Source organism: Lepidochelys olivacea (assembly GCF_965140295.1).
Source record: "Lepidochelys olivacea isolate rLepOli2 genome assembly, chromosome: 10".
NCBI classification, from domain to species: Eukaryota; Metazoa; Chordata; order Testudines; family Cheloniidae; genus Lepidochelys; species Lepidochelys olivacea.
Window position 1 is genome coordinate 54,903,971 of NC_140420.1, and position 20,984 is coordinate 54,924,954.

The window sequence follows — 20,984 nt, forward strand, 5'->3', positions numbered from 1 at the left end:
AAAAATTCCTTCTCAGCCTCAACAAGGTAACTAGCATGAGCCAACAGCAAGGACCAAAAACCCCAGTCCTTTTCTAATCCCAAATCGGGGGAGCTTTTCTTCTCAGTGCAGAATAAGCCTTTGAGCAGGGCAAAGTGCTTACAAGCCCTCTTTTCGGTACCTAAGAGCCACTAGGCTAATACTGTACCTTCTATCCAACCAATCAACCACAGAGGCCACCATCCCATGCCCCTCCCCAGTGCTTAATTTGTCATGAAAAAGGTGCCAGAGCTCAAACAATTAGGTGCCGTGGCTCAAGTAAGTTTTTTACCAGGATCATAACAGAGGCAGAAAGGGCAACAGCAGCAGAGGCAGGACTCAAATAAGTGTGACTACTTCCCTCCCTCCACCACCACACGCAAAGAAGCTTTTCCTTGGGTGAGTGGACTCCTTAGGGGCCTGGGGGCTGAGGGCCTAGCTGAGCTCTAAACTCTCTCCCCACTCCACACACCCCAATTCTATATGCAGGAGCATGCTTGGTGGGCAGCCTGGGAAGCATTGGGGGAGTGGAGTAAGCACAGAGCAGCAACAGCCTGAGCCAGAAGAGGAAGGGCTAGTGGCTTCTTGCAGGTGAAGCAGGGCTGGCTGTGCCCCCCATATCACAGATTAGTGAGTGGGTGTCTCCTTGTGGGGCCTGGCTGGGCTCTCCCCACAACCGAGCAGGAGCACATATTATGGGGAATCAGTACAGTGTGGCAACTAAATGGAAGCACTTGGGTGAGTGCGGCAGGATTTCTGGCTGTGCTCATCCCCCCACAGGTGTGTGGCCCCTCTTGGGGATGGCAGAAGGGTGGAGACAAGGTGGCTGGCTAGGCTCACCCCACCACAATAGAGCTGTGAGGGGCAGGAATGAGACTAGGGGGAGTAGAGGAAAATTCCCAGAGTCTGGAATTTCTTACATGGTGTAAAAGCCCAGGTGTAAAAGCTTACTTAAAACCAGCTTTGCATGTGGAGGACCACCTGAACGCACTTTTTTTTCCCAGTAAGTGTGGATTCTAAAGAAGATACAAGCCTGTTGACTTTGTTCCATACATGCTGATAGAGCTTTTGTCAGATTTGCTTGTCTGGAGACAAATTAGAGACAGGCAGGTGTGACCGTGTGACTGTGTTCACACCTTACATACTATTGTAATATTTTTTGTACAAGGCATGTCTTGTGAGGTATCATTTAAAAACTCAAAATTTGCTGATCAATAATATCATGGCAAAATGCATGTAGCAGCATTATATGTGAAGTTCTAAACATAAGTTGAGATCATGACTAGAAGTATGTTTTCCAGAGGAGTCTGGGAAGCCACTAAACCAGTTCTTCAAAGACAAAGGGCAAGTTGACACCTCATCCAGGTGTAAACAAAGCTGATGGACCGTTGCCTGCTTAGTGGCCATTCTTTGATGGGAAAGGGGGCAAGGGCAAAAAAATCTACATTTTAGCAAAGGAAAAGCATGGAGTTCTCTTCTACACCGACTGCCCACCTTGCTCCCAGCTGGAAATGCTTCTCAAAGGGGGGAGAGGACTATAAAAAATGGGCAGACACCCCAAGAGAGCCCCCTCTCTCTCTCTGCCCCTTGATTCACTGCACCAGAAGGGACAAAGGAAGCAGCCATTAGATTGGGGGAGGGATCCTGACCTAAGAAGTTTGGTCAGTAAGACTGCTGCAAGTATGCGATGAGAACTTTGCTTTGAATTTAACATGGCTTTAAGTTAGGCATCAGTAGCATTTTATCTTTATTTTTGTAACCATTTCTGACTTTTATGCCTCGTTACTTGTACTCGCTTAAAATCTATTTCTTTGTTTTGTTGTTTTATCTAATCCAGTGTGTTTTTAAATGGAGGTGTCTGGGAAACTCCATTCTGGGGTGGCAAGTTGTGTGCATATTACTCCTTTTAAAGAAATAAAAGACCTAATATAACTTGTACTGTCCAGGAGAGAGCTGGGCAGTACAGGACATACATTCCCCCCCCCACCCCCAGAAATGTATGTCCTCTATTGAGACTGGGTGAGTGTTGGGGTCACCTTGCAATATAACCAAGGCTGGTGAGAGCCAGAGTGTAACCCAAGTGTGGCTGGCAGGCTGCAGTTACACACAAACACTCAGGGTGTGGCTGGCAGGCTGTTGAGCAGCCCAGGTGGGAGCTACTTCAGCAAGGCATTGTAAGGCTCCCAAGGTTGCAGGGCAGGGATGACACAGCTGCTCATTAGTCTGGATTATACCCTGGTATGTCACAGCAGGTATCTGTTTCATTCATACACTGGCAGGATCACAGGGCTGTGCCCTCAGGCAGTTTACTATCCCTGCTGCCTTCCAGCAGGAATGCCATAGGAAATGCAGGACACTACGATCAGCTGACTTTAAATGTCCACTCTGCAATCATAGAATCTGATAGATGTAAAGTAGCAGCGTGTCCCCAGCTAGAGACGCTCACCACTTACTCTGGGCTGCAATTCACAGGCAAACGTTCACTCCAGTGGAAGTTAATGGGGAATGAGGTTTCATTGCAGTGTGTAACCTATCCCTCGCTAACAAGCTTGCAATCTTTTCTGAGGTATCCACGATTACTTTGCATGAATGAAAAGTTATAGCATCCACAATTTCACACGCCAGGTGGTGTCCTGGGTTTGGGTGTTTTATACTTGGCTGTTGTCAGCCTCCTTAGAGCCAATTAACTGAGGGGAAATTAAAAGATGGAGGTTTTACTGAGTGTTGGACAATCCCTGAGACAGTAGGTTAGGGTTTCCTTGAAGAGAGGATTGGGTGCCAGAGTCAGACCTGAAAGCTGAGTGGAGTACAGCCCTGCGGGACCTTTTTCCATACCTCATGGCAGTGATTACTTACAAGAATGAAGTCGGGGTGAAGGAGGCAATTCAGGAAGGGGCTGGTAATGGGCAGTTCTTCAGTCACTCAGAGTGTGAAGTGGGCAGAACTTGAGACTTGGTACAGAGAACCAGTGAGGAACCCATTCGGGTGCAGTGAGACCTCCGAGAAGCGTGATTCTGGTATTGACCGTTTTTGTTCAATGCAACACTACTAGCACCTTGAACATCCAGGGTTGTACTGGAAGTGTGGGAATGACGCTGGGGGTGATTTGGGGTAGAGCTACATCACTATCAGAGATAATACAGGGTTCAGCAAGGAAGGATTTAGATAGGGCTTGGGCATTTGGGGATCTGTGGAGGGAGCTGACTTCCTGACTCTGAGTGCCAACAAACGAATTAAGTTATGTCATAGAGAGTTATAATACTGCAAGGCCATGGGAAAGGCTGGGATTTGCCATCATATACCAGTCAGACTTGTGTAGGTGCTCCTCTTTCTTCATGGGCAAGGGAATTATCTTGCAGAATGAAATTTCAGTTCATGGCAATGTCAAAAAATGCATACTGTTGAGGCTCCTCTGGTGAATTCGTTCAGGGTTGCTCTGGCTACACCCCCATCACAACTTGGAATGGGAACCTAATACATTGAGCCTATTGATGGTAACATTCCAATGTATACAAGGTGGAAGGCCCCTGTTGAAGATAATTCAGTAGTTTATGTGCTAAACTCTTCATGTTTATTCCTTCCTTTAGGATCACATGAAAAACCCCAGGAGTTGGTGACTGGCTGGGTGGGCATAATATTGTGCATTTGGCCCACAGGTTCACTTCTGGGCCTCACTAGTGAGGCATCTCTGAGTTGGCATGGATGGAGGGGCACTCTACAAGGAGCAAGGGAATTAGTCAAGGAGGGGCATGCTCTGGGACCTGCTGATGCCCCTTGTACACTCTTCGGCAGGCTGGGAGCAGGCCCTGGATGTGATGATTGTTCACGTTGGCGAAAATAATTTGGGAAGTTGTAAGGGGGTTGTCTTGATAAGAGGGATTTGGGGATGAGGCAAGATTTTTCTGGGTGTGGGTGTGGCAACTATTTGGTCTGACATGTTACAGCGCAGAGTGTGGTGGGGAGCAGTGAAGCCTCCAGGGGTAGTGTTAAGACCAAGAGGTATACAAATAAGAAGGTAGCTAAATTCATAAGTACCCAAGGGGGGTTTTATCCAGACATATCTTTCTTGCCAAGCAAGTTATTCAGAGGATGGGGCACACCTATCCAACTGGGAAATGGGTACATTTTTGTCTGATATTAAGGAAGGAATCAGTGAATGTGTGGAGCCTGATTGCAGGTAAGGGGTTGGGGGGAGTTCACAGCCAAATGGAATTGCTGGCACCTCCTTGTGGCAGATGTTCAGGGCAGATACTCATTATGGAAGGGATATGGTTATTGGGTAAAATGGATTGGAAAAGGATGTAAAATAAAGCATCCCTTAAGGGAGCTAAGGAAATGGGGGGTCAGGGCTGGGCGTCCTACATCTGTTTTAGCAGGGAGCCAACACCCCCTCCTGTTCTAGCTCCCTTAACTTTCTTATGAGATGGCTGGAACCAGGTTGAGGATTATGTGGAAATGATTAAGTAAATAATGATGACCTGCATTGTACAATTTATTGCCAGGTACACCCATATATTTGAAGTGAATAAAGTTGCATCTCAATAAACCACATCCATTGCCTGCTGTGTTTCTTCTGCCATGGCTGGACAATGGACCTGCCTTTAGGGAGTTTCTTCCTAAAGCCAAACAGTTATTATTGACTTTTGCTGAAGTATGACAACTTAAACTTTTAAAATTATTTTATCTCGTGCAACTGTGGGTATACTTTTTATCCTATATCCATGTCTAGTTGTTTATTTTAATGCTACCAAGCTCTGGGTCTCCATGATGTTTTATGGCTGTTCGTTCCACAGATGGCCTCTGTTCTGTTTTTTAAAATATCTTTTTATCAGTTTTATCGAATAACTACTTGTGCGTGTATTGGGAGAGGTAAATAAGTGCATGATACTGACCTTATCCATTCATCATTTTCTAAAACTCTCTCAGATCCTTCTTGCTCATTTCCTCTCTAAACCGTCTCCATCTTTTCAATATCTCTTCATACAGAAGGTTTTCCATGCTCTAATCTTTTTTTCCTCCCACTCTGTTTTTGGACTTGTTCTATTTCTGTCTTTTTGGATATAAGGTTACTGGAACTGAACATAGTGTTCCTGGTAAGGGTGTGTCATCGAACTATAATACTGGCATTATAATAATGTCAGCAGTGCTTTCTAGCACACTCTTTGTAGATCCCTATGTTTTGTTTGCCTTGCTGACCTCTCCTCTGTACATTGAGTAGATGTTTTCATTGAATTTCAATAAGGATTTATAGCAAAATAGGACAAAGGGTCCCATTGTTTGTTTGTTTTTGTGGTTTTGGTTTTTTATAAAATAAGGTTCTTCCTTAATATAGGCTTGCACTATTCTTCATTCTCTGTGAACTGCCTTTTATTCTTAGGATCAGGGCATATAAAGCGAACTTGTCTTTATAGCAGAATAATGATGTTGAGATTACTTCTGAGTCAACTTTTGAGATTAAAGCAGAATGTGGTATGTTTGATGTTTGGAGTGATGTGAGATGATGGTTGTGTGCTGAATTTCATTTGATCCTTAACAAGTTAACCAAACTTAAGGGTTTGAAATATATAATAGTTATGGTCTGTCACAATCTACTAGTATATATTTCTTCAAATAAATCCTTGAACACAATTCTCCAAAACCCAATTCTACAGAAGCACTTCTTTCACCAGTCATTGTTTTAAAAGTTAATCTGTCCAGTCAGAGCCATGTTAATCTGTAATGTGCACAACTTCAGAGTAGGAACCATGTGTTCTTTTATGTTTGACAGTGCCCAGCAAAATGGTGGTAAATAACAATAATAATAAATAGTAAGTCCTCAAATGATGGAAATGGAGTTGCATTTGGAATGAGTTCATTTGTTGATAAAATACCATCATAGGAAAGACGGGGAGGCATTCTTCCTGGTCTCATATGTCAATTGTACCACCACCTTCCACTTGCCTATTTTTAGGATGAAGAAAGTATTGTCATAAAATCATGACTCTTGTTGTAATGTTCTTACTTCCCTCAATCTGTCTTGGGTTCCTCCACAGAAAAACGACTCTCCAGAGGTATTTCTCATGCCAGCTCAGCCATAGTCTCCCTTGCTCGATCACATGTAGCAAATGAATGCAGCAATGAACAGTTTCCTTTGGAGATGCCTATATACACATTCCAGCTACCAGATCTTAGCGTGTACAGTGAAGATTTCAGAAGCTTCATTGAACGTGACTTAATCGAACAGGCAACAATGGTTGCTTTGGAACAAGCAGGTGAGTGAATGCTCTGGATGGCAGCAGTTGTGTGATCTGACACTTGCTTTAACATTCTTCGATCACACTTCATTACTGCAGCTGGCGCATCCTGCACCAGAAATAAATGTGAGCAATCAAAAACAAATACCGTGTTCTTTGGAATATCACATGCAGTTCCCAGCTCCATCTTTAAGTCTCTGCAGTAATTAGTGGCAGATTGGTTTAATAAAACAGGGAAACTGAGAGAGAAAAGAGGAGAGGAGGGGAAGGAGAATGATAGGCCAGGAGAGTGAGACTGATCAGGGGGAGGGAAAGGGGAGAGAATGCTGTAACCCATTGAATGCCATCAGTCAGTAGAGTTTGGGATCATTTATAGCACTATCCTTGTGGCGCAGTTTCCCCATCTATAAAATGGGGATAATGATATTTATTTGCTTTGTGAAGTGCTTTGAGCTATAAAGATTAAATGAAGCATAAAATAGAGAGATTTATGATTTTTATATGTGTGTGTGTATATATAAAAATAATAAATATTAGTTAGGTCCCATATTAAATCTACATTTAAAAGTTGCATGTGAAATTGAATTTAAAACTAGCAAAAAATGTTTAAGAACATTCTATTGTAAATAATATTTAATGAATGAGAGACTCTGAGGTGGAAGTTAGATAGCAACATGCTATTGAGAGACAGCCAGGGTTTCAATCCTGGCTCTGCTGATGACATTTGGAGATTGCCATAATTTGAGGGACAGCGGACATAGCTGCGAACTCCAAGGAGCGCCAAAGACCACACTCCTTGTATGAACCTCCTACATCTCTTGCTTCAAATGCCCAGTCCCCACTCTGCCTTGTCTCATTCTTAGGCTCTAATGAGCTTCCAAGTAAATTGCTTCACTAGCCACTGTAAGAGTAGTGCTTGCTCAAGTGTACTCCTTCTGCATTGGCATAAATGGAACATCAGTGTCACTCATTGCAGCTACGTCTCTTGTCTTTCCTTAATCTTACATCAAAACCTTTACATTTTGAAACGCATTTTGTCATTTGGGTAGGATTTGCCCCAGAATTTAAAGGGCATTGTATCAGAAACAGTTAGTGTAAAGTTTTTTCTTCTTCTTCCTCTACACTGAAAATTCTGTCATGGTTGATTTGCTTACATTGTAGTTTTACAGGGTGGTGTACATGGTGTCATGTCATTTTAAAAATGTGTAGGAAGCCATCTGTTAAAATATGGAGTTAATTGATTCTATAACATGTGTGCACTAGAAGAAATTTACTTCTGAAAATCAAGAGAAATTACATGTAATAAATACTTCCATATTTATTACTTCCTTAACCGTAAGAAAGTATGGAATCTGCACTGAGCAGTACTGTCTTCTGCTGATACAGCACCTTTTGCATAACATAGTAAACATTTTTCTAATACAACATATTTTATAATGGATCTATTTGCAATGACTTATTTTAAAATGCTATATTTTCATTTAATACACAGTTATTGGCTCGAGATGGAGTGAACTGGAAGCCCAAATCCAAATAGTATACGGGCATGGGGTATATAAAATCCAGACCCAAACGTGTATCTAAATTTCACAATTACAGATGACCAGGTAATGAGCAAAACGCTGAATATGAACACCACTGAACTTTGAATGGGGGATGTTGAACTCCAGACCTGAATTTTGCAGCTCAGCCCCATGAGTAGTTATAACTAAAACTTAATGAAAATAGAGACCGACAACCATTAGAGTAGAATAAATACTGATTCAAATTGTTGACCAAGAATCAAACTGAATCCAAACTAAAACTGTTTTGTGAAGTTCAAAAGTATTTAATACATATTTTTCTTTTGCATTTTCTCATATCTCTGAACCCCTTTGGGTTTGGGCCAATCACAGAAGTAAAAGTTCCAGTTCAATTTTTATTCAAGTGAATATTTATGAATGATTCTTTGAGTTATTTCCTCAGCTCTAGTCAACCATAAAATCAGATGACTGTAATTAGAAGCTTCCTTATGGTGCAAAATAGCAGCCATACTAAAGAAAGAGTTTCATTTCACTCATTACATTCAGTACATTGTCTCAGTTGTTCATGACACACGTGGTATTTATTGGCTGCAAGAAAACAAATGATCTTAGAATATGCTCATCCTTTTGCACAGCTCCATCTTTATACCTCTTTTTAAGTTAATATAGAAATTAATTATGATTAGACCGATGATTAACTTAATACAACTTAATACAATGCGCAAACAATACAGGAATAAACAGTGATTTCTAGATAGACAGAGTTTTGTGAATTTTTCTATAGCTGTAGGAAATGTTTAACAAATCATAGAATATCAGGGTTGGAAGGGACCTCAGGAGGTCATCTAGTCTAACCCCCTGCTCAAAGCAGGACCAATCCCCAACTAAATCATCCCAGCCAGGGCTTTGTTAAGCCTGACCTTAAAAACCTCTAAGGAAGGAGATTCCACCACCTCCCTAGGTAACCCATTCCAGTGTTTCACCACCCTCCTAGTGAAAAAGTTTCTCCTAATATCCAACCTAAACCTTCCCCACTGCAACTTGAGACCATTACTCCTCATTCTGTCATCTGCTACCACTGAGAACAATCTAGATCCATCCTGTTTGGAACCACCTTTCAGGTAGTTGACAGCCGCTATCAAATCCCCCCTCATTCTTCTCTTCCGCAGACAATCCCAGCCTCTCCTCATAAGTTCTCTCAGCCTCTCCTCATAAGTCATGTGTTCGAGTCCCTTAATCATTTTTGTTGCCTGTCATAAATATAAAGGGAAGGGTAAACCCCTTTGAAATCCCTCCTGACCAGGGGAAAGCTCCTCTCACCTGTAAAGGGTTAAGAAGCTAAAGGTAACCTCGCTGGCACCTGACCAAAATGACCAATGAGGAGACAAGATACTTTCAAAAGCTGGGAGGAGGGAGAGAAACAAAGGGTCTGTGTCTGTCTGTAGTCGTCTTGGCCAGGGACAGACCAGGAATGGAGTCTTAGAACTTTTAGTAAGTAATCTAGCTAGGTATGTGTTAGATTATGATTTCTTTAAATGGCTGAGAAAAGAATTGTGCTGAATAGAATAACTATTTCCGTCTGTGTATCTTTTTTGTAACTTAAGGTTTTGCCTAGAGGGGTTCTCTATGTTTTTGAATCGAATTACTCTGTAAGATATCTACCATCCTGATTTTACAGGGGGGATTTCTTTATTTCTATTTACTTCTATTTTTTTATTAAAAGTCTTCTTGTAAAACACTGAATGCTTTTTCATTGTTCTCAGATCCAAGGGTTTGGGTCTGTGGTCACCTATGCAAATTGGTGAGGCTTTTTATCCAACATTTCCCAGGAAAGGGGGGGTGCAAGTGTTGGGAGGATTGTTCATTGTTCTTAAGATCCAAGGGTCTGGGTCTGTAGTCACCTAGGCAAATTGGTGAGGCTTTTTACCAAACCTTGTCCAGGAAGTGGGGTGCAAGGTTTTGGGAAGTATTTTGTGGGGAAGGACGCGTCCAAACAGCTCTTCCCCAGTAACCAGTATTAGTTTGGTGGTGGTAGCGGCCAGTCCAAGGTGTAATATTTTGTACCTTGGGGAAGTTTTGACCTAAGCTGGTAAAGATAAGCTTAGGAGGTTTTTCATGCAGGTCCCCACATCTGTACCCTAGAGTTCAGAGTGGGGGAAAAACCGTGACATTGCCGTTCGCTGGATGCTTTCCAATTTTTCCACATCCTTCTTGTAGTGTGGGGCCCAAAACTGGACACAGTACTCCAGATGAGGCCTCACCAATGTCGAATAGAGGGGAACGATCACGTCCCTCGATCTGCTGGCAATGCCCATACTTATACATCCCAAAATGCCACTGGCCTTCTTGGCAACAAGGGCACACTGTTGACTTTTACATCCAGCTTCTCATCCACTATAACCCCTAGGTCCTTTTCTGCAGAACTGCTGCCTAGCCATTTGGTTCCTAGTCTGTAGCGGTGCATGGGATTCTTCCGTCCTAAGTGCAGGACTCTGCACTTGTCCTTGTTGAACCTCATCAGATTTCTTTTGGCCCAATCCTCTAATTTGTCTAGGTCCCTCTGTATCCTATCCCTACCCTCCAGCGTATCTACCTCTCCTCCCAGTTTAGTGTCATCTGCAAACTTGCTGAGGGTGCAATCCACACCATCTTCCAGATCATTTATGAAAATATTGAACAAAACCAGCCCGAGGACCGACCCCTGGGGCACTCCACTTGATACCGGCTGCCAACTAGACATGGAGCCACTGATCGCTACCCATTGAGCCCGACAATCTAGCCAGCTTTCTATCCACCTTATCATCCATTCATCCAGCCCATACTTCTTTAACTTACTGGCAAGAATACTGTGGGAGACCATGTCAAAAGCTTTGCTAAAGTCAAGGAACAACAAGTCCACTGCTTTCCCCTCATCCACAGAGCCAGTTATCTCATCATAGAAGGCGATTAGATTAGTCAGGCATGACTTGCCCTTGATGAATCCATGCTGACTGTCCTTGATCACTTTCCTCTAAGTGCTTCAGAATTGATTCCTTGAGGACCTGCTCCATGATTTTTCCAGGGACTGAGGTGAGGTTGACTGGCCAGTAGTTCCCCGGATCCTCCTCCATCCCTTTTTTAAAGATGGGCACTACATTAGCCTTTTTCCAGTTGTCCGGGACCTCCCCCCGATCACCATGAGTTTTCAGAGATAATGGCCAATGGCTCTGCAATCACATCCGCCAACTCCTTTAGCACTCTCGGATGCAGCGCATCCATCCCCATGGTCTTGTCCAGCTTTTCTAAATAGTCCTGAACCACTTCTTTCTTCACAGAGGGCTGGTCACTTCTTCCCCATGCTGTGCTGCCCAATGCAGCAGTCTGGGAGCTGACCTTGTTTGTGAAGACAGAGGCAAAAAAAAGCATTGAGTACATTAGGTTTTCCACATCCTCTGTCACTAGGTTGCCTCCCTCTTTCAGTAAGGGGCCCACACTTTCCTTGACTTTCTTCTTGTTGCTAACATACCTGAAGAAACCCTTCTTGTTACTCTTAAATCTCTTGCTAGCTGCACCTCCAGGTGTGATTTGGCCTTCTTGATTTCACTCCTGCATGCCTGAGCAATATTTTTATACTCTTCCCTGGTCATTTGTCCAATCTTCCACTTCTTGTAAGCTTCTTTTTTGTGTTTAAGATCAGCAAGGATTTCACTGTTAAGCCAAGCTGGTCGCCTGCCATATTTATTATTCTTTCTACACATCAGGATGGTTTGTCCCTGTAACCTCAATAAGGATTCTTTAAAATACAGCCAGCTCTCCTTGACTCCTTTCCCTCTCATGTTATTCTCCCAGGGGATCCTGCCCATCAGTTCCCTGAGGTTGTCAGTCTGCTTTTCTGAAGTCCAGGGTCCGTATTCTGCTGCTCTCCTTTCTTCCCTGTGTCAGGATCCTGACTCAACCATCTCATGGTCACTGCCTCCCAGGTTCCCATCCACTTTTGCTTCCCCTACTAATTCTTCCCGGTTTGTGAGCAGCAGGTCAAGAAGAGCTCTGCCCCTAGTTGGTTCCTCCAGCACTTGCACCAGGAAATTGTCCCCTACACTTTCCAAAAACTTCCTGGATTGTCTGTGCACCGTTGTATTGCTCTCCCAGCAGATATCAGGGTGATTGAAGACTCCCATGAGAACCAGAGCCTGCGATCTAGTAACTTCCGTTAGTTGCTGGAAGAAAGCCTTGTCCACCTCATCCCCCTGATCCAGTGGTCTAGACTCCCACCACAATATCACCCTTGTTGCTCATGCTTCTAAACTTAATCCAGAGACACTCAGGTTTTTCTGCAGTTTCATACCAGAACTGTGAGCAGTCATACAGCTCTCTTACATACAGTGCAACTCCCCCCACCTTTTCTGCCCTGCCTGTCCTTCCTGAACAGTTTATATCCATCCATGACAGTACTCCAGTCATGTGAGTTATCCCACCAAGTCTCTGTTATTCCAATCACATCATAATTCCTTGACTGTGCCAGGACTTCCAGGGTTTCTTCAGGTATGTTGGCAACAAGAAGAAAGCCAAGGAAAGTGTGGGCCCCTTAATGAATGAGGGAGGCAACCTAGTGACAGAGGATGTGGAAAAAGCTAATGTACTCAATGCTTTTTTTGCCTCTGTCTTCACGAATAAGGTCAGCTCCCAGACTGCTGCGCTGGGCATCACAACATGGGGAATAGATGGCCAGCCCTCTGTGGAGAAAGAGGTGGTTAGGGACTATTTAGAAAAGCTGGACGTGCACAAGTCCATGGGGCCGGACGAGTTGCATCCGAGAGTGCTAAAGGAACTGGCTGCTGTGATTGCAGAGTCATTGGCCATTATCTTTGAAAACTCGTGGCAAACGGGGGAAGTCGCGGATGACTGGAAAAAGGCTAATGTAGTGCCAATCTTTAAAAAAGGGAAGGAGGAGGATCCTGGGAACTACAGGCCAGTCAGCCTCACTTCAGTCCCCGGAAAAATCATGGAGCAGGTCCTCAAAGAATCAATCCTGAAGCACTTACATGAGAGGAAAGTGATCGGGAACAGTCAGCATGGATTCACCAAGGGAAGGTCATGCCTGACTAATCTAATCGCCTTCTATGATGAGATTACTGGTTCTGTGGATGAAGGGAAAGCAGTGGATGTACTGTAGCTTGACTTTAGCAAAGCTTTTGACACGGTCTCCCACAGTATTCTTGTCAGCAAGTTAAAGAAGTATGGGCTGGATGAATGCACTATAAGGTGGGTAGAAAGTTGGCTAGATTGTCGGGCTCAATGGGTAGTGATCAATGGCTCCATGTCTAGTTGGCAGCTGGTGTCAAGTGGAGTGCCCCAGGGGTCGGTCCTGGGGCCGGTTTTGTTCAATATCTTCATAAATGATCTGGAGGATGGTGTGGATTGCACTCTCAGCAAATTTGCGGATGATACTAAACTGGGAGGAGTGGTAGATACGCTGGAGGGCAGGGATAGGATACAGAGGGACCTAGACAAATTGGAGGATTGGGCCAAAAGAAATCTGATGAGGTTCAATAAGGATAAGTGCAGGGTCCTGTACTTCGGACGGAAGAACCCAATGCACCGCTACAGACTAGGGACCGAATGGCTAGGCAGCAGTTCTGCGGAAAAGGACCTAGGGGTGACAGTGGACGAGAACCTGGATATGAGTCAGCAGTATGCCCTTGTTGCCAAGAAGGCCAATGGCGTTTTGGGATGTGTAAGTAGGGGCATAGCGAGCAGATCGAGGGACGTGATCGTCCCCCTCTATTCGACATTGGTGAGGCCTCATCTGGAGTACTGTGTCCAGTTTTGGGCCCCACACTTCAAGAAGGATGTGGATAAATTGGAGAGAGTCCAGCGAAGGGCAACAAAAATTATTAGGGGTCTGGAACACATGACTTATGAGGAGAGGCTGAGGGAACTGGGATTGTTTAGTCTGCGGAAGAGAAGAATGAGGGGGGATTTGATCGCTGCTTTCAACTACCTGAGAGGTGGTTCCAGAGAGGATGGTTCTAGACTATTCTCAGTGGTGGAAGAGGACAGGACAAGGAGTAATGGTCTCAAGTTGCAGTGGGGGAGGTTTAGGTTGGATATTAGGAAAAACTTTTTCACTATGAGGGTGGTGAAACACTGGAATGCGTTGCCTAAGGAGGTGGTGGAATCTCCTTCCTTAGAAGTTTTTAAGGTCAGGCTTGACAAAGCCCTGGCTGGGATGATTTAATTGGGGATGGGTCCTGCTTTTGAGCAGGGGGTTGGACTAGATGACCTCCTGAGGTCCCTTCCAACCCTGATATTCTATGATTCTATGATTCTCCTGGCTTGTTTCCCAGGCTTCTTGCATTTGTGTAAAGACACTTGAGATAACTTACTGTTTGTCCTGCTTTCTTAGTATAAGGCAGGAGCCCCCCCCCCCCTTTCGCGTTCTCCTGCTCGTGCTTCCTCCCAGTATCCCGCGTCCCCACTTACCTCAGGGCTTTGGTCTCCTTCCCCCGGTGAACCTAGTTTAAAGCCCTCCTCACTAGGTTACCTTCCTTCTATGAGCTTCCTCAGGAGTTGTAGTAACTACTCAGAGAAGCCGCCAAGATGTAAGCCTCGGTGGGCTTTCCCCAGGTGAACTCCCTCTGTTCGCCGCTCAGCTGGTTCGCAGCTGACTGGCTTTTTATAGCAGTCAGGCCCACTCAAGGCTCACCTGGAACAAAGCACTCCCAATTCACACCTTTCAAACAACCAACCAATCAAGCACATGGTCAAATTGGCAAACTGTCTCCACAACAGACACTCAGATACTCACCAGCACGGCCTCCTTAATGCAGCCCTTAACGTACCTCCTCTCAGACAGATCCCAGGCAAACTCCCTCTGTTAGCCTCTCTGCTGTTCGCCGCTCATCTATGGAAGTTGTCAGAATTATCTCTGTTTTCTATAAAATGTTATCTTTAGTATTATAATTCAGTATATATGGTTTCCTGACAGCTTAACCTTCATTGTGATCAAAATGCATAATTGTCCTCCTGGGTTTTTAAGTTCCAGAATAGTAATTATTTCCCTCTTTGCCATGGTGAAAGGTAAACAACAGACCCTCAAGAAACAAACAAACCATTCATAGTAAGCTTTAAAAGTTCAGGTCAGTCATTTTATAATAATACCTAAGGCAAGGTCACAATCCTGCACTGAGTACCTGCAGATGCTCCCTGGCACCTTCATAGTTCTCAGTGCACAATCAGGGCCATATTTGGTTCATATCAACCATTTGTGCAGGGGCATAGTGAGATTTAATCACACAATTAAGCTTCCACATCTCATGAGAAATCTATATTGTAGTGGGTCTTTGAGCCTCTCTTCATGATTAATTAATGAAAGTACATCTTGAAATTTGGTCTCATTTTATGAGAGACAAGTTTATATATCTTTCATGCACTGACTATAACTTTGTCTAAGGAATCTAAACCTTGAAAAGCAGCATTTCATAACTTCTGTGGGGAAAAAAATTAAATCTCTAATTTTAATTTTAATTTATGACTGGTTTGGACTTGTAAGTCAGCCATGAAAGTCATTTGAAAAAATATACCTAAAGTAAATAATATACTGTGTGGGTTTTAATAAACACATTAATCTGATGAATGAAGCATGAAATGAGTACATCTGTACTGGTTCTATAATATTTAATTTAAACTTTGACTTAGATTTTAAATTAATGTAATGAATGTTTAATAAATATACACAATTTTATAGAAATATAAGTAGCATCCATAGCATCTGAGTACAATACAGTGAAAACTACTGCAAGAGAAGACTAGATCCTCAGTCCTACTACATTGTCTTTGCCCAACTCTGGTTATATATAGGGCCCATAAAATCATTTCTATTTGCCACTTGAGAAATACCCAGTTACGTACAACCACAACTGCTGCTCTGCACTATAATAATCTGATGTATAAATTATATGGTGCTCTATTGTTGGCTGTACATTGGTGCATTTTCTGTTTGTTGTTACAGTTAGTAGGTAAGACAAGGGGAAGAGGAGGAGTGGGGTTATCATCTAGTCAGTAGCAGCACTCAGAATTTTTACCACAAGTCCTTCATGTGAATATACAACAACATTAAATGGTTAAGTAGCCTGCTTCCCTAGCTGAGTATGGGTTGATTTCTAAGTACCAACTAACAGGGGAAGGGCAGGGAAAGCAATATAAGCTGGCTCCTTCCACCATCAACTCCGTAATCCACGCAGTTCCATAGACCTCCCATAAAACAGCAGAAAACACCATTGTCAAACTTTTGTAGTATTTTTTAGGCACTTTGTTTTAATTACTGTTTCTCTCTGAAAACCAAATAGAGACCCAATGTAAGCAGAAGCAGTCTATAGGGCTGATCACAGAATACGTCTACACTGCCAAAAATGACCCCCAGCAGCTAGTTTGAAAGCCCAGATCAGCTGACTCAGGCTTGTGCTATGGGGCTCAAAATAGCAATGTAGTAGTTCAGGCTTGGGCTGGAGCCCAGACTCCAAGACCCTCCTCCTGTCGCCAAGTTTCAGAGCCCAGGCTCCAGACTGAACCCAGATGTGTACACTGATTATATTAGGCTCATAGTGCAAGTCCCATAAGCCCAAGTCAGTTGACCCTGGCTCTAACACTCTGCTGCAGAGGGGTTTTTGCTGTATAGATGTACCCTAGATGCAAAGGTTGACATTGTTCTCCTATGTCTTATTAACTCAATTATTGCTTATAGGTAACTGCAGAATATTATTTCACAAGCATGGTGACAATTCACGCTCATATGTTTGAGCGCAGGTCTAGTGCTTTATATTAAACAGTGGCTACATTGCCTTCCATTATCATGAAAGGAAATGGGATTTCTATCCTGAATTGAAAAAGATAGAACTGCAAACAGTGTGGAAAATAACCCTGGGATTTTGTTGTTGTTGTTGCAGTCCTGAGTGCCAACCTCCAATGGCTGACTGTTTGGATAACAACAGCACTGCTTTCCAAATGTGGACTAAATGATAGGAGTCAGATTACACAACAAATTTCTGTACTGTTTCATCTAAGATTGAAGATGTCTCTCTGGACTGGTTTTGGTTTGTTTTTTCCAGTTTAAGAGAAAGTCATGATGGGATTTGCTGTTCTAAGTTAGTCAAAGAAAAGCTGCCAAAAAAGCAGGGGGACATTTTCACAAAATGCAGGCTTTTCACTAATGTCAATATTCAAAACATTCAACCAGCTGTTGCTATTTATATATAATCTTATCTAAAGGGGAGAAGTGGTGGATACCAGCATTTGACTTGTGTGCCAGGTCACACAAGAATTATCAGTAGTGGATGAGAGTCCTTTTGAGGCTGAGAAGACTTGAGTACAAGACTTGTTTTGCAAGCAAAAGGTATTATTTTGGGGCTTACTCTTTTGCACGGGGAGGTGGATCACTGGAGAAATAACTTGTCTGGAGAAGTGAAAGGAAAGCAGTTTTTTCGTGAGATGAAAGATCTAGTATTGCAATGGTCTGAAGGGGCAGCCTAAAAGCAGATTATCTAGAAGTTTGAGATAGGTTGCTGCAAATATCACAAGCCAAGAGAGTTTATTAGCAGACAGTCACTGGTCAGCATTATCTAGAATTATATGAGAATGCTCTAGATCAGTAGTTTTCAACCTTTTTTTCATTTGTGGACCCCTAAAAATTTTCGAATGGCGGTGTGGGCCTCTATGTAAATCTTATACGTAGTCTGCAGATCCCCAGGGTTCCGCAGACCACAGGTTGAAAACCGCTGTTCTATGGTAACAACCTTTTGCAGACCCCTTAGACATAGTCTACAGACCTCCAAGGCTCTGCAGACCACAGGTTGAAAATCACTGCTCTAGACTGAATTGCCCACCTTTACCCCTCTATATTATTCTCCCTATGTATTGCCTGTTTCTTGAAATGGTTTATATTTATTTTCTTACTGTGTATGTGTAGTGACTTTACATATCTGGGAGTCCATATTTGCCCTGAAGGCAATCTAGCTCTAGTGTGAAACTGTTTTCCAGTGTTGTTGAGGGCACTTCAGGAGTAATTCCTCCTTTCCCCCTGCTGAGAGACATAATTTATAAGTGACTATGCATCACATCCATGCAAGCTGCTAGACATTAATTCTGCATAAATAAGGCTGTAAACACATTTCATTTCTTGCTCTGGTTTCACCTTCCAAGAAAATATAAAACCAAGAATAAAATAGGGCAGGAACATGTAACTGAGGCATAGTACACATACACTCCATAGAGGTTCTTTAATATCATACATTCCAACTGTTGCATTGAATTAGGACTGCTCTTATGTGTAGCAATGACCTTGCAATAGAGTGGGTAAGGGATATTTCATAATGCACCTCAATAAAGTTGAAAGCAACAGCACATTAGTCTTTGTAAAGGTCAGTCTTTTAACACAGTCCATTTTGTTGCCTATTTTGATGTTGTGTCTGCATTTTTAATGGAGTTTTGTATGAGAGGACATTAAGGATTATGATTGCACATCTAATACATTCTTGCATTATACAGTCTACAACATATCAAATCATGATGCTTCTGTGGCCCAATCTTTCCAGCTTGCTGACCAAACATATTATTTCAGAAAGGTCAAGAGGCTCCAAATCAATACTGTGGAATGCACTCCCTGCCTTGTTCTGTATTTGCTTTGGGCCACTCAGGCAATGCAAATGAAGCTAAAACCATCCACAAGTCTTCTGCTGCTGATCTCCCCTAGCAACGAGAGTCCCAGTAGGCACATATCTTGGATGTAGCTAGTCTTAACATGTCCCTCTCTGCAGCCAATGGTGCAATGGGCATTTTGGAAAGGGGTGTATTGGAGGTAAGAAGGAAAGTGTCCAAAGCACATTTAGGCTATCCCTAGCCCACATGTGTTCTCAGGGGTCAGTTGGTAGCTGGTACAAGTTAGAACAATCCCCAAGCAACTTGTTGTTGCTTCTCTTCTTTTCCCCTTTCACTCAGCTACCCAGGATAGCTGTATGGGGAAGGGGTACTTTGCTAGCCAGTCAGTTCTTGTCTCTCTCTCCCTTGGGTGCCTACAGGCCAGCAAAGAATCAGGAAACAGAGCAGCCAGAATAGTCTTAGGTGATGGCTCGGGATTGCTTTCCAATTCATAGTCAAATATACTTTTTCTTCTTAACACAGTCAGCTTTGAGGGTTACAAGTGGTTGCTGAGCTACAACTTGGACACCTCTGTAATCCATAAGATAAAATTTCGGGAATGTCACTCTGTGTGTCATTCTGAAGCCTACAATATCTGTAGTCACCTGATCTGGTCCAGAGACCCTGGGCTTAACCTGTCCAGAGGGACCAGCTACCCTGTGACAGTTAGTGTCCAAAATAAAGTTTTAACTATGTCACGAAATGAGCAATGGTCCTGTAAAGCTTCTGCTGAGCTCTCTATCAAGTCGTGTTTACTCTCAAGGAGTTAGTTTCCAAAAGAGCGGTAGAAGTATTAGTATCATTTTTGCTATTGCACTTCATCAGAGAGCAGTGGCTTTTTAAGCAGAACTATTAAGTGGTGCTTTGTACCTTTAAAAATTAAATAATAAAAATTCAGAGGCAAAAGAGGCAGGATTCCAGAGGCAGGATGACCACAGTGGCTGGCTACAAGCATAGGTGCCGGAACTAGCAGTGTGGGGGGGGGGGGCTATTGCACCCTCTGAGTTGAAGTGGTTTCCTTGTTTCCAGGGTTTACAGTTTTGTTCAATAGCTCTCAGCCCCCCCACTATAAAAAATTGTTCCAGCGCCCTTGGCTACAAGTGAGTCAAGTGTGGCACTGTCACAGCGTTTGACTGCCCCTCTCAGAAGACGAGTCCCACTGTGAAGATGTGAGAAATAGGGAGCTGAACATACATAGAATTCTAGAATATCAGGGTTGGAAGGGACTCCAGAAGGTCATCTAGTCCAACCCCCTGCTCGAAGCAGGACCAATTCCCAGTTAAATCATCCCAGCCAGGGCTTTGTCATCTAAAACATCTAAAACACCTATTATGAAACCAGTAAACTGTCAAGGTGCAAGTGGTGGCATCTGGTGGTGTCTGAATGAAAGACAAACTGAATACATTACAACAGAGAGAGAGAAGTCTAGCTTGTTCTTAATACTGTCTTTGCAAAAACAGAAATAAACCAGTCTGAAAGATACCCATTTCCATATGGGACTTCACGTAAGCTGCTTTTCTAACTCCCTCCCCCAAAATCTATGTAATTGGTAGATGAATGTAATGGTTAGGCTGAAAGACTAGCAGTGCAGTGGTTTCTATTCAAGGCCTCTTTATTGCCAAAATAATCTGATGCAGCTGTGTCAATATTTTATAAACCACAGACTTGTTAATATCAACTGAAAAATCATAATAGCCACAAGCTGACTGAAAAGAAAGAGATCACTTTGTGCTCATAGAAGGAATGGCTATTGATGGATGGAATGACTATCAATCTACAGAGATGTCCTCCAATGGTAATCAAATGCCCCTAGATCTACTGTAAACATTTATGAACACCAAACTTTAGGGTTTTAAATTAGCAGTTTCCTGGTCTGTGTTGAAGTGCAATTGAGCTGTCCCTTAAGAAATACATAGGTCTTGCATGTTTTAGGTGTTTGGAAGTCTACTTAAAGTGCTTTATCTTATCACTGATGTATTAATACCAAAATATTCTGTACAAGGCAGGTGACAGGTTGTTATTTCACAGCCCGTAGAAACAGGAGTTGCTAAAAACAATAACTCATTATTTCCAGTGTTATCTCTCCCAAAGCTATCCAGTGGCTCTTTAAATTAAGCTGCTCATTTGCACATTTAATTTTGAAAAGACTGGTTTGGGTTGTTAAGTGTGTACCAACTGGCTTTTGAATTCCTGTAGGATTACCAAGTTCATTTAGTAATCGATCTACAGTACATTTATTGTGTATTGTACAGTAACTCTTAATCCTGAATGTTTTAATTGAAATTTAATTAGATAGTTATGGTCTGATAATGAATAATTGATTATTAAAGACACATTTATTGATGCTCACCAAAACTATTGTATGTGGTGTTTGTATGCTTCTATTACTGCACGCAAGCTTCAGTATATTTATTTGTAATAACAACATTAACAGGCAATAAGCATCTGATTACGTGATTTCAAACTTTTATTTGAGAGCCTTAATTTTAAAAGCATTGCCAGCTATCCTAATACTATAGATATTTTTTCATCTTCTCTT

The 20,984-nt window shown here is 42.8% G+C and overlaps 1 protein-coding gene across 1 annotated transcript in view; it reads left to right on the top strand.

The window, feature by feature from the left end:
* OTUD7A (OTU deubiquitinase 7A) overlaps window positions 1-20,984 on the top strand; it is a 250,890-nt gene that overhangs the window by 173,653 nt on the left and 56,253 nt on the right. Inside the window, exon 7 of the mRNA XM_084640497.1 lies at window positions 6,051-6,269. Within this exon, the coding sequence (XP_084496623.1) occupies window positions 6,051-6,269 (219 nt within the window). The remainder of the gene's footprint in view (window positions 1-6,050; window positions 6,270-20,984) is intronic.